Source organism: Felis catus, chromosome A2 (assembly GCF_018350175.1).
Source record: "Felis catus isolate Fca126 chromosome A2, F.catus_Fca126_mat1.0, whole genome shotgun sequence".
Lineage (NCBI taxonomy): Eukaryota > Metazoa > Chordata > Mammalia > Carnivora > Felidae > Felis > Felis catus.
Window position 1 is genome coordinate 148391246 of NC_058369.1, and position 18829 is coordinate 148410074.

General features: G+C 47.6%; 1 protein-coding gene across 5 annotated transcripts in view; it reads right to left on the bottom strand.

The window, feature by feature from the left end:
• Positions 1-18829, bottom strand: part of PLXNA4 (plexin A4) — a 594729-nt gene that overhangs the window by 417318 nt on the left and 158582 nt on the right. Inside the window, exon 1 of one of the 5 annotated variants that reach the window (XM_045052763.1) lies at positions 1063-1892. The exons of the other annotated variants lie outside the window; for them this stretch is intronic. Coding sequence (XP_044908698.1) covers positions 1063-1089 — 27 coding nt within the window. The 5' untranslated portion in view covers positions 1090-1892. Of the gene's footprint in view, positions 1-1062; positions 1893-18829 lie in introns of those variants that run through there. 5 annotated transcript variants of the gene reach the window in all.

Consider the following 18829-nt stretch of genomic DNA (forward strand, 5'->3'; position numbering starts at 1 on the left):
TATGACTTTGTCACAGGCAAACATTAGCAAATGCTTCATCCGGCAAAGCTTGACATGATAATCAAGTAGGTATCAGGCAATAACTACCAGCTAATGGTTAGTCATTGCCTTGAGTTAAAGCCAAGAACCTTCTACTTGCTCCCCTCTTAAAACAAATCCAGGGTCCTGGGTAGTAAACCAGAAAAAAAAAAAAAAAAAAAAAAAAAAAAAACCAACAACTAGCACCATTGCCTGGCAAGAAAAAGACATTATCTAAGCTATAGGTGGAGGTCCTATAAAAACAATGTATGTTTACATGTGTGCACTGGTAAAAAGGATGGCCGTATTATGCACAGATTAGATATATAAATACAGCTGTTAAGTCTAAACTCCAGGCAAGTGCTGGATCTTCCAGAAATGAAGGAATCCCAATACATATGTGTCTATATTTTAATGGTGTGTGGGTGTGGGTGTGTGTATGTGTGTGTGGGGGTGTGTGTATGTGGTTTTGTGGCAGAAGTTAAGCAATTCTTTTTTTTCCCGAAGTTTATTTATTTTGAGAGTGAGAGAGAGTGTGAGCAGGGGAGGGGCAGAGAGAAGGAGAATGAGAATCCCAAGCAGGCTCAGCTTGTCTTATCAGAGCGCAGAGCCCAATGTGGGGCACAATCTCACGAACCGTGAGATCGTGACCTGAGCTGAAATCAAGAGTCAGATGCTTAACCAACTGAGCCATCCAGGCACCCGCCATATATATTTTTAAATCTTTTTTAAAAAGTCATCCTTAGAGAAAAAGCCAGCCCCTTCCCTTCTTGCCTTGCCATTTGCTTGTAGAACCTCAAAGCAATAGTCCCACAGAAGCCCAGTGTTAGAAACAGATGTGACTATTTATAAACCAAGAAAATTGAAGAGCTTTAATCTAATGCACAGTGGTAAGAAGCATAACTACCAAGTTTTAGGTATCTGAAGAGTAGACCATAATTTTAAATGATATTATGCCTCCATTTATTGAGCATTTAGTATGTGCCAAGCAGGGTGCATTATGTCACTTAATTGTGAGAGTAACCCCGTCATGTATTCTCTTACCTTTTTAATGATAAGGAAATGGAACATCAGAGAAGGTAGGTCATGCTCAAGGTCATGCAGCTAAGAAGCCAGGGTTTGATGATGTCTGTAATTTACCAAAAATACTTGTGGTAGAATGCGTGTAAGTTAGTTTTAATTTGCACCCAAGGATGGTTAGTCAACACCTGAAGTGCTGTCATCAAAAAGGTATACTCCAGGGTTGGTGAGCTGGCTTTTGATAGACTCACATTAGAGTTCACCCCAGTGTTTCAACACTACTATCTTCATCAGCACTCCTGGGTTTATTAAAGAGCATAAGAGATGTTAGAAATAATTTTTCAGTGGGAAATTAAGTGGTGTCAAAGATAGAATTATTGGCTAGAAATACTGTCCAGGAATCTCTGCCCTGTGGGCACAAAAATCTGGCAAGCCCAGAGCATTTTTGGCTCTGTTCTTGGTCTAGGGCTCCCATTGGGTCTATGTTTCATCTTTCCAAAGATTCTGAACTCCAATACCACTAGAAGGTGAACTGAAACCTAAAACCAAATTATTGTTGCAGCTGCTTCAAATAAACCTTCTTGCAAATAAACACAAGTGATTTCAGAGTAATTGAAATGGACTGAAGGTTTGTGTCCAACCGAATTCACGCCCAGTATAATGGTATTAGGAGATGGGGCCCTTGGAAAGGAATCAGGTCAGGCAGGTGGAGCCTTCTTGAAAAAGGGATTGGTGTCCTTATAAAGAGACAGAGACTAAGTATCCCTCTCTTCCTCTCTCTCTCTCTCTCAGATACGAGAAGACAGTCAGTTGTTTGTAAACAAGGAAGAGGGTCTATTTTTTTTAAGTTTATTTCTACATTTCGAGAGGGGTGGGGGGAGAGAGACAGAATCCCAAGCAGGCTCCGTGCAGCATGGAGTCTGACATGGGGTTCTAACTCACCAACCGTGAGACCATGACCTGAGCCCAAATCGAGAATCAGAGGCTTAAGCCACCCAGGCACCCCAGGAAGTGGGTCTTTACCAAGAACCTAACCATGCTGCACCCTGATCTTGGACTCCCAGTCTCCATAACTGGGAGAAATAATGTTTGTTGTTTAAGCTGCCCTGTCTAATGTATTCTGTTACAGCAGCCTAAACTGACTAAGACAGTCATCATGTCAGAGCTTCCCAAACTTTCTTACTCCCTGGAACATGCAGAAGATGATATTTGTACTATACCCTGGGGCCAGAGAGGGCTGGCCCAGGGGCTCTACCCTCAGGTGTGAGGGCACTCACTAGCCCTGACACATTAGCCAAAACAGAAGGTGGGGTCTTCACTGAACTTCAAGAACAGGTAGTGTGACTGCTCCTGTGTCTGCTTATGAGCAAAGGTTGATATATGGTAGAACTGAGTCTGACACCTGATTTGTTTGGAAGCCTGTGGAGGAGAGGCCTATAGCTCTCACTACCTGTAATCACTAGAAACTGAGCCCCAAATAATCTGATCACTGGGAATGGCCAAGTTGGTGTAGGCCAGGTTACGATGCCAGGTCTGTGTGCCTCCAGTGTCTATGCTGGGTCCTGGATGCCCCACTGCTTCTTGGGCCCAAAGTAGATTAATCAAATTTTGTGTGTGTGTGTGTGTGTGTGTGTGTGTGTGTGTGTGTGTGTGAAACCAATGAGGGAAGCTCTCCAGGAAATGCCATGCTAAAGGGTTCTGTCCTTGGTGATATGTTGTTTCACATTTTTATCAGTAATTTGAGTAAAGATTAGAGTCACACTTATCAAATTAGCAGATGACAAATTCCAAGATTTGTGAAGGTCAAATGAGATAGTATGAGAGAAGCCATGCTGTATTATTGTAAGTCTTTATCCATTGATGATAGTTCAAAATTATCTGAGCAGACTAGAAGAGGGTCCAAACTGGACCCCAAAATGAAATTTAATGTGGTAAACATGTTCAAAATATAAGTTTTGAAAAGGTAATAATGAATAAAATTCCAGATGGCAGAAGTTCATGTAAAATACACATGAAGTGAGCCTGGGAGTGTCGAAACCCAACAGTGATGAACCCGCCGTGGGACAGGGCTGGCCCGAGTGCTTAAGGGGGCCTGTGCCCAATAACCTTGACACACACAGGAACCGACCCTGAGCTTCATTGCCCCACCTCCTCCAGACTCTGACCTTCTCCACACACCACCCCAAAGCCAGATGTGGAGGCAGGTCTAGATGTGCCATGAGCAGCAATGAGCTTTCAATCGATGTGGAAAATAATGAAGAGAGAAAGCCCTCCATCATTGCTCCCCAAACGAGGTGGTTCCCATGCCTTCTAAAGATGCCCAACTTGCCAGGAAAGCCCAGATGTGTGGCTCAGAGACAAGAGGTGGAAGGAGAATTGATAAAAAGCCTGAAATGGTAAGATTTTCTTCATAGAAGATGAAAGGAGTGGGGGTCCAGGGGGACAGGAGACTTAAAAGCAGTCAATCAACTACCAAGGGACAACCATTTGTGCTTCTCAATAAAAATCTTTCTTTCCTTGAATTGCACTTTGATGTTATCACTTTTATTTTTTCACCTTTACAAAACCTCAGAACCTTCTGGCCAAAGATCAACAAGAAGTCAGCCAAGTTTCCATTTTGGAAAGGAAGTGAGAGCTGCTCCTATGTGCCTCCCAGGCGATATGGTAAGTCTGTGGTCAAGACTCCAACTTACTAGATGCTCATTTGCAATCATAGGCAATGACAATTAAATAAAAGACTATATGCCTGCATGCAGCCATCACTGCGTGCAGACTTTCCCATGAAGCTACTTCCTGCTTCCTGTGGATTTTCAGTGGTTTCAGTATGTGTGATACCCTCTACTGTCTGGCCATTCTAGAACACTTCTGTTTTAAGCTTAGAAAACCAAGTTTTTTAAAAATTATTTTTAATGTTTATTTGTTTTTGAGACAGAGAGAGACAGAACATGAATGGGGGAGGGTCGGAGAGAGAGGGAAACACAGAATCTGAAGCAGGCTCCAGGCCCTGAGCTCTCAGCACAGAGCCTGACGTGGGGCTCAAACTCACAGACCGCGAGACCATGACCTGAGCCGAAGTCGGACACTCAACCGACTGAGCCACCCAGATGCCCCTAGAAAACCAAGTTTAATGTGGGGATCATGAGAAGAAAATCAAACCACCCTAATATTGGGTCCAAAGGGAACTGCATATGTGTCTAAGACAGGTGTCTGCTTTCAAGGTGCTTGCAATTAAGTGGGAACATGAGATATAAATGCTTCAAATAGAAGTCAATAAATCGCATATTACAAATAAATTCTTGGCAGCCTGAATTTGCAGAGTCTCTAGGTATGCCACTGTCTTGATACAAAAATACTCAGATCTAGCTAACATCTGGAAGGTGAACAAGGCTGCTTGCAAAATGTGTCAGCTGGTAAAAACTCTTCCAGGCCTAAAGATTTTTTTTTAACTTGCAAATACAAAGCTGGGGATGAAAATGCCATTCTTTCAAAACAATATGAGCTGAGGAGATGTTGCTTGACACTTTTAGAAGTTACGTTTCTCTATTTGGCATGCAGTATCCCTCAAGCTTTTGACGCGAGCTCTCATAAACAAGCCAAGCATGGCCATCACCAAAGTAAAGCCAGAGGGCTTCTGCCGCATCTCAAATCCTACAGGCAAAGAACATACCATTTTACTCAATAACAACAACCATAAATACAAAGACGGGTTTTTACAGAATATTTAATCTTTGAGTATTTGTCGAGAAGCATTGAATCTTGCTAGCCTCAACTCCTAGAAGAAGGAACAGAGGTGAGAATGAGTCACAGCTACTTCTTCATGAAGTCAGTCCTGGGTTTAGCAAAGCTTGCTCTCTCCTACCACCCCCACCACCCAGCCCCAGGCCATCAACAGCCAATTAGACACTATGCACATGGTCAGCACCTTGAGTATCTGTACCTGTCTTAGATCTTCTCATCTGAGCACAGAACCAGAAGCCCCTTGGAGGACATCTGATAACCTGTGGGTCAGTGGGAAGTCTCTACAATGAAATACAAGAGGGCAGTGCATCAGAAAACAGCATGGGTTCCCTACCTTTGTGCCAGACTCTGAGGCAGCCTTTGAGAGGACTCAGCTCCCCAGTCCTGGACATCACCCCAGCAGAGTCATGCACGGGGCACGCCACAGAGTAGTGTCAACAACACTATTTTGGTCCTAACCACAGATCGCTGCGGTTAGATCACTTCCCTTCTTAGGACCCCAGGCCCTGCTCTCTGCCCCCTCCTGGGGAAACAAGTTGCCACCAGATAAACTGGGAAAAACTGCTGAGTTCCCCGAGACAGAAAGTGTAGCCACGTAAAAATATTATATACTGAGTGCAGCTGACCAAATGCATGAGGGCTGGGTGCACAGACATCACAGAGGGAAGTACAGAAACCCTACCACCTCTTTGGGGTTCTTGAAAGGCTAGAACTCCAAAATACCAACTCGGGGTCCCTGCTCCCACTCCATAAGAGAGTCCACAAGCCATTTTTATTAGCTCCGTGATACCCAGGAGCAATCCAGAGGAGAGAGTAAGACGCCTTGCGTCACTTGAAAATGCACTGCAAATTTGCAGTTTAAGACACTCTTTGGGGCTGGACGCTCAGAGTTCCTCATTCTGGAGGACCTATTGAAACTGTGCCCATGCTAGTTGGACACCTCACCCTGTCTAAGGACTTCTACCCCCGCTTCCCCACAAGCCTGGAGACTTTCCACAGCAGCACAGAGGAACCAGGGATTGAAAGGTCTGCATAGACTTGAAGGAGTTCCATACTTCTCTCTCCACTCACTGCTCACACTCAATGGCCCGTTTTCTAAAGTTTCCATAGTATGAACACACTAGCATGGGGAGACTACAAGATTTGCCACCAGCCACTTCTACATCTGCTGGGATTAATAAGGGTTACTAAATTACAAAGCTTCCCTGCAGAATGCAAAGCGCTCCACGCTAATATGTTAACTCATTTCTCCCCCACGTATTGGAAGGAGGGGCAAGGGACACTGCTGGAGTATCTACCAGGTACTAGGCTGCTGGTATTTTAATCCAACTACCTTCTCCACAAATGTGTGAAGCAAAGGTGTGACTACAGGGAGTAGAAACCATGGCTCCCCAGAGAGGGATGGCCACACCTAACAGCATTCAAATAAGACAAATGTTTCTTGAACATTCTTTAAGCCAAGCAAAACCTATGTAGTGGCCAGATCCCACCTGCAGGCCAGACATGTGCAGACTGGCTCCTACACCTAGAAAACAAGACATGACTTTGAAAGGGCAGGGTCAAAATTTTCATCACTACCTCTCTGCTCCTGGTAGAGCGCATTTCGGCAGACCATGCTGCTTTGAGTGTGTGCACATTGAAAATGGGGTGCACATGCCAAAAAAGGGAACCAGCTCATGTCCAGGACAAAGGCCTGATGTTTCTCTATTATGGAAACTCTGCCTTTATCCTGAGCTGGCTCAGTCATCTTCTGTGTAGTACTCAACCTCCAGGTACCACTGTTTTCCCATTGGAAAATAGTGGGGATCTCCCATGGAGAAGTAGATATCTGGGTGTTTTCAGAACACTCTCAAGCAAAAGGTTCAAGATAGTATGTTTAATTTGAAAAGTAAACCACTTGAAGAATGCCAAACTGTCTATCTATGTGGGTCTTCTTGCTTCCTTACCAAACTTCTACCAGATCCCAAAGTGATTTAAGTGTACACCTGGGAACTGAGTGCACATGTGGGACCTAAGTGCACACCTGGGAACTAAGTGCACACGTGGGACCTAAGTGCACATCTGGGAACTATGTGCACACGTGGGAACTAAGTGTGCACCTGGGAACTAAGTACACACCTGGGAACTATGTGCAAACCTAGGAACTAAGTGCACACCTAGGAACTATGTGCACACCTGGGAAGTACGTGTGCACCATGGAACTACATGCACACCTGGGAACTAAGTGCACACGTGGGAACTAAGTGCATACCTGGGAACTAAGTGCACACGTGGAAACTAAGTGCACACCTGGGAACTAAGTGCACATGTGGGAACTAAGTGCATACATGGAAACTAAGTGCACACCTGGGAACTAAGTGCACACATGTGAACTAAGTGTACACCTGGGAACTACGTGCGCACCTGGGAACTAAGTGCACACCTGGGAACTATGTGCACACCTGGGAACTATGTGCACATGTAAGAACTAAGTGTGCACCTGGGAACTGAGTGCCCCTAGGAACTAAGTGCACACGTGGGAACTAAGTGCACACGTGGGACCTAAGTGGACATCTGGGAACTATGTGCACACATGGGAACTAAGTGCGTACCTGGGAACTAAGTACACACCTGGGAACTATGTGCAAACCTAGGAACTAAGTGCACATGTGGGACCTAAGTGCACACCTGGGAACTATGTGCACACCTGGGAACTAAGTACACACCTGGGAATTAAGTGCACACGTGGGAACTAAGTGCACACCTGGGAACTATGTGCACACCTGGGAACTATGTGCGCACCTGGGAACTAAGTGCACACCTGGGAAGTACGTGTGCACCATGGAACTACATGCACATGTGGGAACTAAGTGCATACATGGGAACTAAGTGCACACGTGGGATCTAAGTGCACACCTCGGAACTACGTGCACACCTGGGAACTATGTGCACATGTGGGAACTAAGTGCACACGTGGGAACTAAGTGCATACCTGGGAACTAAGTGCACATGTGGGAACTAAGTGCACATGTGGAAACTAAGTGCATACATGGGAACTAAGTGCACACGTGGGATCTAAGTGCACACCTCGGAACTACGTGCACACCTCGGAACTATGTGCACATGTGGGAACTAAGTGCACACGTGGGAACTAAGTGCATACCTGGGAACTAAGTGCACATGTGGGAACTAAGTGCACACGTGGAAACTAAGTGCACACCTGGGAACTAAATGCACATGTGGAAACTAAGTGCATACATGGAAACTAAGTGCACACCTGGGAATTAAGTGCCCACATGGGAACTAAGTGCACACATGCGAACTAAATGTACACCTGGGAACAACATGCACACCTGGACACTATGTGCACACCATGGAATCACATGCACACGTAGGAACTAAGTGTGCACCTGGGAACCAAGTGCACACATGGGAACTATGTGCACACCTGGAACTAAGTTCACACCTAGGAACTATGTGCACACCTGGGAACTATGTGCGCACCTTGGAACTGCACGCACACGTGGGATCTAAGTGCACACCTGGGAACTAAGTGCACACGTGAGAACTAAGTGCACACGTGGGAACTAAGTGCACACATGGGAACTAAGTGCACACATGGAACCTAAGTGCACACCTGGGAATTAAGTGCCCACATGGGAACTAAGTGCACACGTGTGAACTAAGTGTACACCTGAGATGAGAAGGGCTCAGCATGGTGAGCACTTAGGTGAAACTGCCAGGGACACAGGGCCATATGTCTGCTGGCCTCCTGCTCCCTTCAACCTGAAATCCCATATGCACCCCAATTCATCATGTCCAGAACAAACACATCCCCCTTCCTCACTACTTCCCCTCAACCAAGTCTCAGTCTAGAAATTTCTAGCTCAGTGAATGTGTCACCTTCCACCTATGAGGCCTCCCAACACCCCCTCTGCTTGCTCCCTACCTCCTTCACGGCCATAAGCCTACCTGTCAACTCAAACTCTTATGTGCCTCTCAGATCTGTCCTTTCCTCCTCTGCCACTACCTTTGATTAGCCCTCTCTCACGCCTTCTGAATTACTATCATAGCCCCCCACTTCCAACCCTTTCTCACACTGCCAACATAGTGATCTTTCTACAAGGCAAATCTTGATCTCTTACTTGGAAATCCCCAAGGCCTGGCCACCGCCTGCAGCACACTGGTCCTGACCCGGCATCCACCTGCGTTTCCATCTTGTGCTATTTCCCAGCCTGACTTGCACTACGGCAGGCAGCTGGTGCTAGTGAGCTCGCCTCCCTGCCTGGTCTGTGCTGCTTCCCCCACCGGGTACCTCTTCCTCATAGGTTCCAATCCCACACACCCCTCAAAACACCCTCATCTTTCTCCAGAAGACCTTCTCCACGTCCTGCCTTTCTTTGTGGACGGATGCCCCTTCTTACGTATTCTCAGGATGGCTTTGTGCACACAGATCTCACTTCTTACCATGTTGGGTTTAAATTATCTATAGATGTGGGTGCTGTGACCACACCAAGCTGTGAGCTCCCTAATGGCAGGAACCATCTCATCTCGGTACAACCAAGCTCTTACATGGTGCCTAGCACATAGTAAGCACTCGATAAATATTGACTGAATTGACTAACTGACCAATCAATTTGTTGGTTAAATATTTTTTAACTTCACCTCTACTTCTGTAACTATAATATGTAAATATATCTGTATGGAGCAAAGTGAAAGGTAGGACTCCAGGGAAATCATGACCCCTTTCCTTTCTCTGAAGTCCTGAACTAACCTACCAGTGCCAGGATCAGGTCTCCCCTCTTACCTAGGCCTCCGTCTTCCCGTACTCACCATCCCCTCCCCTGGTCTCCTGCTCTCCCACATACACTCTCCTTTCGAACCCTGCAGGTTGCTTTCATCATTACAGCTCTTCACCAGATCCGCAAGCACACAGGAACTTGTACAAGTGTAACGGCGAGAGGCCTGAGCTTAGACTTCATTCTCTCCTTCTTGATTTTCTCTGACCTTGCATGTAAATAGAATCTTCTGCTGCTCACCTGGTCCTTTAATATGCATGGCCACGTTCATCCTCACCTCCTGGGCTTCAGGTCAGGAACAGCAAGGGCTTATTCCAGCTTTAAAGGAAGAGAAATTGAGGCCTATCCCAGAGAGGGAACTTGCTGAAAGACATTCAGCAGGCCTAGGATTAGAAGCTGGGTCTCCCTATTCCCTGGTCGGCACATAATACTTCTTCAATTGCTCTGAAAATGAAAATCTTGGGATTATTTTGCAGGAGAAAAAAAAATAGGCCTTGAGAAGCTGTAGCCACATTTCTGACAAGCTCCATTCAGAGGGCACCGTAACTTACATAAATGATTTCCTATTACACCGCAATTGTCACTGCAACATGACAGTCTTGCAGCCTCCTTGAAGTGTTCTCTTTGTTGTTTTTCTGTACAGATCCCCCAGAAAGAAGAATCAAATATGGTCCGAGCAGGAAAACAAATCGCACAACACCCGCAGACCTAGATTCCCCTTCTGCATGGCTCCTCCTGAGAAGGACCAAAGAGAATGCAATGAATGAGCCCCCTGGGCCGGAGCCCTCTCCCACCTGCCCTGTTCCCAGAGCTCTGCCAGGTCCCTGCAAATAGGATTCCTTTTCAAAAAAAAAAATGAAAGCCAACAGTTTATGAAGAAGAAATGAAGTGGCAATTTCCCAGCATGGCTGGGAATCAATACAAGCCATTGCCAGGGTTTTTCTTTCAAAGGGTGACTGCTACAGTTCTCCAAAGTCAAGAGTGACAGAGCTCCGGTTCTTGACTTACAACTGCTTCATCATAGCAAGATATTTTTAATTTAAAATTCACTGCAGTTGGGTTCGAACTCAGCTGGGACTTGATTTACTGCTAATTCATTTCTCCGATTCCTATAATTCTAAACTCCGTCACCAAACAGTTTAATGCTGATAGAATCACCAGTGCAATGCTTCATGAATGGGCATCAGGGGAATTTTGTTAGTAAGTGTGTGTTAGCAACTGTTATTCACTTTGGAAAGGAGCATGGTGCTTGGGCAAAGCATGGCCGAGGGCTTATAATTGGGCATGTGGGTCACTAGCCTGTGTCCCCACGTGAACCAAATCCAAATACCACTGGGGTGTTAGCCCACTCCCACCCCAACTCACTCTCTCTCTCTCTCTCTCTCTCTCTCTCTCTCTCTCTCTCTCTCACACACACACACACACACACACACACACACACACATCATTACCTATGTAAGATGAGTACTGGGCACTGAAATGCTGCCCATGGGAAATGTCTAACTCCACTCTCCGGGTCAGTACCCAATGATGGAAACCATGGGTTTCTTGTCTAATTATAAAACTTTAGCCTCTCTGGGGTAGCAAAGTTTCCTCCCCAAGAGAAAATCCTTTGTTTCAACTACCCAAAATCTAGGAAGGTATGTCTTAATAACTCAAGCCCTCTTTGTTAATGAGAATGTGTATGTTTGCCAGTTCTATTGAAACCTCTTATTGGATAAATGTAGCTGAAAAAAACAATATCGAGAAGGTGAATGTCATTACATACTTTACAAACATTCATCCTGATCTATTACATGCAACCAAAAGGTGCTACGTGTTGGAGACATTTCCACAAACCTGTTGGAGCCACAATCACACTCCTTAAAACGGCCCCTTTAGAGAAGGTACATGGGAAGACACCATGGTTGTCAATATCTCATAACAATTCACAGCCATTTCTGAGAGTCTCAAAGGCAAATGACAAGGACCAGAAGAAGGCAGTTGGAGCCCACATGTTCCCCTGTGTAACAGTTCAGTACATTCATTCTCCTGTTTCTTCTCCTCCGGACCAAACTCAAACCTGAAAGCTTTCACTTGAAACGATTTCACCAAAATGTCTTCTGTCCAACACTTGTTTCAGGAGTTGTTGATTGGCTTAAACACACACCACCAAGCAAGCTGAAAAATGGCTGGCTAAGAATAATTAAACAGGTGTCTCTACAGTGGGATTCCTATGCCTTTTTTAATATTTATTTATTTGAGAGAGAGAGAGAGAGAGTAAGAGAGACAGACAGGGTGTGCACGAGCTGGGGCGGACATAGAGAGAGGGAGAGAGAGAATCCCAAGCAGGTTCCAGATTGACAGTGCAGAGCCCAGTGCCGGGTTCCATCTCACAACTGTGAGATCGCGACCTGAGCCGAAATCAAGAGTCGGATACTTAACCAACTGAGCCACCCAGGTGCCCGTCCTATGCCTTTAACGTAAGTCTTGAATCTCCAAGAGGAAGACAGAGCATAAGGTGTTTGCAAGGCTTACTTGGCCATGGATGCTTCTTCCATGAAGGGACTTGTCTTTGGAATGCTTTGGGAAATGCAATCTGGTTATTCCACCCGATCTCCCAGCACCCAAACCCACACTTAGTTTTATATGGAAAGCAGGAGCTCAACTCCATGTGGGTCAGGGTCAACAGACCACCTGCCCCCAAACCATCATCACCCAGGACACTCTAAGGTGATGGCTGGGTTCAGCCTGCACTCATCTTTGTTCATCTTATCCTCTCAAAGAGCTACCTTCCTTGATGTGGCTCCAGCCCTGCCCCTGCCGGAGAGCAAGCGCTTGCCATGGCAGCTGATACGCATGCCCCTACTTCTGTCCTTTACAGGCCATTCATCTCCACCTTCTCCTGCTCCATTTATTAATTCTATTTACTCAGCAAATATTTATTGACTGCTTCCAGTATGATAGGCCCTAATCTGGGCACCAAGTACACAAGAGAAGTAAGAAATGGTCTCTCTCATCTACCGACATAAGAAAATAAAATGCTATGGTCATCATCGCTACCACCAGCATCAGCTTCCTCACCTTTATTACAAAGTATGAATTAAGTTCTGATCACACAAGACACACTTCAACCAGCGGCTGGTCCTGACCCGCAGGAGCCGGAAATCTCAGGCAGACATGCTAATGCAGACACATGTCTCCAAGTCAGCGAGTTGCTCACATCAATCAGCAGTTAAAGGCAAGTGCATTTCGGGAAGAAAGGCGGGGGTCAGTATCTAATGGTGAAGAGAGCGGGGAAAGGGGTCACAAGCATAGGGCAAGCATCACTCCTTTGCTCCGCCTGACCGGGGAGGGGCTTCAATGCCCAAGAGATGTAAAATGGAAGGGACGCTGGCTGGAGGCATGACTTATGGGAAGTATTTTATGCAAAAATGCCCCCTTTTGTTTTATATTTCAGTGCTTACAATATTTCTTAAAACCAGGAGAAAGGCAGAGAGCATTTGCCCCTGACTCCAGCTTCCAAGCAGCCATGCCCCTCAGCCGTTGCAGACAGAAGTGTCTGAGATATCCATACACCATCATGTGGAAGGCAGGCACTCCTTTGGCTTAAAAAGCCTAAAAATAAGGAAAAGCCTCTTGAAGCCTAACTGGAACCCATTCTCTTTATTTTAATGTTTTTCAATTTATGTATTTATTTTGAGAGAGAGAGAGAGAGAGAGAGAGCACGAGTGGGGGAGGGGCAGCAAGAGAGGGAGGGAGAGAATCCCAAGCAGGCTCTTCATTCCCAGCACAGAGCCTGATGTGGAACTTGAACCCACGAAGCCGTGCGATCATGACATGAGTGGAAACCAAGAGTTGGACGCTTAACCCACTGAGCCACCTAGACTCCCTAACTGGAACCCATTCTTAATGTGGCTTAACTAGGTAACCCACAGCGTGGTTGGCCATTGTGGCCATGGAGTCAAGAATTTTGGGGGCTGAATGATACCTTCTTGGAGCAGCTTGCTCTGGCTCACTATCTGATTCTATTCTGAAGAACCATGCGTCTTATGCAGAACCCATTATCCCAGACCCCCAATTTCTGTACCTGCTCAGATCTTTCCTGAAGTCCCACTCTCACCCCCAATTCTGGCCTTCAGCCACTTGCCACTGGCCCCTGGAATGCCTCGCATTATTCTTAAAGTTCTCGAAGACTTTCTTCCTTCAGGGCAAAGGCCAAGCTCCAGCAGGTCCACTGTGGGGGGAGCCACTGAAGCCCCAGCCAAGGGGCCTGACCACAGAGGCTCTGGTTTGAGCTAATTTCACAACCTCAAAGTGAGGGGGAGTTCCTGCCTCCTGGGGCGAATGGTGCCCAAGGAACCACAGCTCACAACAAGGTCCCAGCACAGATGCTGGCTGTGCCTGCCCTCCAGACTCTTCTGAGGCTATGCTCCCATCAGCCTTGTCTAGGTAATGAACCACCAGCTGTGCTTCCTCAGGAAGCTCTGGCTGGCTGGGCAACACATTCTTTGGATTCTTTGTACATTTGGTGTTTCTGTTCCTTCCCTACTTCTCCCCCTTTTTCCTTCACTCTTGCTGCTCTGGGCTTCCACCTCTCAAGAAAGTGTTCCCACGTCAGCTTTTGCCTCAGGCTCTGCTTGCTAGAGAGCCCAGGCCAAAACTGCGGGTGAGGGGCAGACGGAAAGTACAAGGCTTTGGGCTCCTCCACAGCTCTGACCAGAACAGTCCTTCTCCCATCTGTGCTGTGGGTCAGAATCCCATAGAGAACTTCATTTGAATAAAGAGCTCCACCCCATCCATATTAAAATGTGTTTTGGGGTGCCCGGGTGGCTCAGCCGGTTAAGCATCCCACTTCGGCTCAGATCATGGTCTTGAGGTTCATGAGTTCGAGGCCCACATTGGGCTGTGTGCTGACAGCTTACAGCACGGAGCCTGCTTCAGATTATGTGTCCCCCTCTCTCTCTGCCCATCCCCTGCTTGTGCACTTGAACACGCTCTCTCTCTCTCTCTCTCTTAAAAATAAATAAACATTAAAAAAAATTAAAATGTTTAAAATCACTGAGCTAGACCAACCCTTTCATTTTATCAGTGGTAATACTGAAACATAAGGGGATTTTTCCCAAGCCCCCTTGGCTGTAAGTGACAGATCTGGGACAGTCTACACATATTTTTCCCCAAAACACAGCTTTCCCCACAACACCACTGCTTTTTAACCAGGGGGAACACACCAGAATTGTCTAGGAACCTGAGAAAATATACACCTGCCTGGACCTCACTCCTGCCTGAGAACCTCCCTGTTGCCTAGGAAGGACAAGGGGCAAACACCGAGCCTGGAGTCAGACTGCCTGCCCATCTGGCAAAATTCTGCTTGAAACCCTCATATCTACTTAATCACTAGAACCCTGTACTTTGTGTATATAGAATGAATGCTCTGCTGAAACTGTCCTCGTAGAATCCATCCTTTATTCAGTCAAGAATAGAAAAATGAAGTGCTTGTCTTGGGCCAGCCTTTCGCAGTGGATTCCCAGGGCCACCACACAGTACACCTCCTTATTGTGGTTTCACAATCCAAGTTAGTTGTGTTTGAAGGCTCTGAGAAGTTCTGCAACAAGGAACCCTAGCTTTTCTTTACACTAAGGGTTTCTCCAACTGTGGCCATGAGAACATTTTGTGTATGTAACACCCATTCACTCCCACAGAATGAACTTGGGGAAATTCTGCTCTATTTTAAATTTGCCTTCAGGAAGCAAGCCTGAGATGGAGAGGGAGGAAATAAACCCTAACTATGTCTGCAAGGTTAGCAGACGTTCTACGTAGGCTCGTTCAATTATACGTCCCGATGGCTGCTGACCTGACATGCCCTCCTCTCACTGTCTACTCCTGCCATGAGAAGGAAACAATCAGCCAAGTCTGCTTTGCTTACTCTCCTTCTCCTCGCCCTCTGGGCCAAAGCCAAGGAATGGTTTGTTCAGCCTTTAGCTCTAGACCCCACTCACCATGAGGGAAATCCAGCTGTGCTCGTAAAAGGCAAGTTCAATGAGTATGTCAGATGTAAAGCTGATCTTGAGCGAAGACCAGGAAAGCCCTTGAAATGCTATGGTTTTCCTTTCCTACAGTCCCAGGGCCCTCTTCCTCCACTGCTCCTCTCCTCATGCTTCCTAATGAAAATACTCTTCCCCGTAAGACCTCGGAATTGATTCCGCTAGTCTACGTTCAGTGCATCGACTGCAGAGGTGATATCCTCTTAGCTAGTGATCTGTTTTGTGCTGGAGTGACAAAACATTCCAAAATCCAATTTGCTGCTGCGAATCCTGGTTCATGGAGAAGGCACTGTGGAGCGGGAGGGGCTAGCCAAGCTTGGCCGGCAAAGAGAGGGCGCCGAACACCTCGCATGCACCTGTTGCTGCACGTCTGAGCAGGACCCCGCATCCACCAGTTTCGGCCACTCCCACTGTTGCGCCAGAGGGGAGGTGATGAAATGCACCCCTGGGAGCCACCTCGAGTTTGGCAGAAACTTCTGCTCACCTTACAGCACAGAGAAGCCAAAGGACGTGCAGAATAAAAGTTTGTCTTTGGAGGGAAAAAAAGAAAAAACCACTAACCACAAGAGTATCACCTGTGGCTATTCCCTAAAATGCTGAGCCCAGAGACACCAAGTCAGGCAGCTGAGGCTGGCTCTGGGATGGGACAGCACCCCCTGGCCAGGTCTACAGGTTCCTTCAGGACTTCCAAGCGTCCACCGCTCAGGATCCGGATGTCATTCCTAATCAAGTGCTCCACTCACACTGAGTGCACAGGATGACCTTCCACACACGCAGCCATTGGCACCAACCTCCAGTGAACCTCTGCTCCCACAATTATATGTGCCAGGCGTCCAGCGTTGCATGACACCCACAGGCAAAGACTCCTTTCCTGGCTTTCAAAGATTCCCTGGGGAATCTTTGGGGCTGATGAACCCGAGGGCTAATGAATGAATGAACCAACAAGTCCCTATTGTAAGCATCCTTCCCCAAGAGTGAAAAGACCATCCGCTATGTAGTGTCCTAGAGCCTTGGGCATTGGGCCTCAGTCCCTACAGCATCAAGATGGGAATAAACAGTGCCCCCCTCCCTTGCTGGATGGTTTGAAGGATTAAATGAGAGAGTGGTATTTCCACAATGCCAGCAAATTTGAAGCCGTTGCTGGACAGAGCTAGATTGCGACCAGCACAAGACTCAGGGCCTCACAGAATCAAAAGAAGAGATGAGATCTGCACTCATTCACTCCTCCTTACTTTCTCCCAGGGAGAGATGGGAGCTGCCAAAAGAGGCAAGAGTCACCCTCAGGAACTGAGCACTCTGTTACAACGACCCGTGCAATTTCACAGCCCACCAACAGTCAAGGACAAAGCAGCCCCACTTGATGCATGGGGAACTCGAGCCTCCAAGAACAAACAGATTCACCTGGGGTCACAGACATGTCCGAGGGAGGAGCTACATGCCCTCTGCTCCCTCTGCACACTCTCCCACAAACCTCCCCAGGTGACAACACGCTCCTTACAGACCTAAGGAGGCAGACAGCGCAGTGATAAGGAAGGAGGTCAGTTTGCTCAGGCTTGAGATGTGGCCCCACCACCCACCAACTGTATGATCCTGGACAAAGGCTTTGGCCTCAGGCCTTTCAACTTCCTCGTGCAGGAAATGGGAATAATAACAGCAACTGGCTCTCTGGGTAGTTACGTGGAGGATAAGGGCCAACCTGCGTAAACCACCAAAATGATGCCCCATCCAAGTCCGCGCTGAATAGATATTAGCCACCACCATCACCATTGATTATTATTCCTTTCCATTCTGCTAGCTTTCACAAGGGCAAATACTCATGTCCACACAGCCTCTTCCCTGGGGAGGCTGATGCCGCGTGATCGTCAGGACAAGGGTCTGGGAGCCGGCCCATACTCTCGCGGGGACTCAGGCAGCCTTTCTCCCAAGCTGCTTCATAGGAAGCAGAGAAGCAGCCTCCTCCTTGCAGAACAAGGCCTCTGCTCTGCCAATGAGGACCTCCTGCCTGCCTTCGCTTTTAAGACCCATCTCCTACCACTTAGCAGCAGAGCCCCCTTCGGTGTTCCCACTGACTCCACCTTCCTGCCAAGGAAGGCTGCGGGCCCGCAGTGAGGAGAGAGGCGCGAGAGAGAGTAAGTCTGGATGGAGGGGATCATGTGGGAGGTCAGGGTAGGCAGCAGCAGGGCCGGTAGCTTCCAAAGAGATACTGTCCGCAGGGCTCTGCACGGGCCAGGCGTTGCACAATGGGGCCTGCAGGGCAATTACCCTAATCATGTGCATCTCCCAAACAGCCGTTTGATTTATTAGCGCGACGTCTTTTTAAAATGCCGCTCTTAAATATAAATAACACTTAATCATCCAGCTGTCGTTAAATTCATGTCATATTGATTTCTTGGAGTGCCACAAATTTGAGGGCGCATGGGCTGTCGGATGTGCGCACAAAGCTAAGAGGTGAATTAGCAAGTTGGGGGGGGCGGGGAAGGGAGTGATGCAGAAGGAGGAACGGGGTGTCAGGGGAAGGAAATGAGAGCTCTTCTACTACCCCAGGGTCCACCGAGCTTCACATCGACACAAATGAGAAGAGGAGGGGAGAGCCTAAAAAAGAATGGTACATCTGTCACACAGACTAATCCCAGCGTGGATCTCGAGCCGGTTTTCCGTAGGGCTGCCGCCCATCCCCGCCCATCACGGAGCCACTCCAACAGGTCTCTGAGGTGGCATTGTCTGTGTAGTGCCTTCTCCTAGTGAGGATGGGGAGAAGCGGCTAAGAAATGCCCCCTAGCTGGCTAGGAGGAGAGAGATTGGCTGCAGTTTCTTTGCATCAAAGCCTAGTGATAACTAGGAGCTAAGAGCGGTTAATCTCCCCACCCCCTCAGCTCTCTCCCCACCTCAGGACCACTGCCTCCCTAGAAGGCACCCCCCCTCAATTCCCAGCAGCCCTCATTGTGATTAAAAGGATGCGGAGGCCAAGTGCAGGCAGACTGTGCCGCGCAGATCTCCCTGTCTGCAGGGCACAGCAGCAGCAGAAGCCATGGAGAGGAGCAGAGGAGAAAGGAAACAAGTTGGTGGCCTCAGATGCCTCTGGAAATGTTTGCAGGCATCAGTGGGCATCCAGGATGAAGTCTTGGGAGGACAGAGGAGAGCCCACAAGGGAGTCCCAGATTGGGCAAGAAGGAACAGCACTCGCGGGCAACCCACGCTCACGGAGGAGCCCCTAGGGCACAGCCTAGCAGCAGCCAGGGTCCGCTGAAAAGA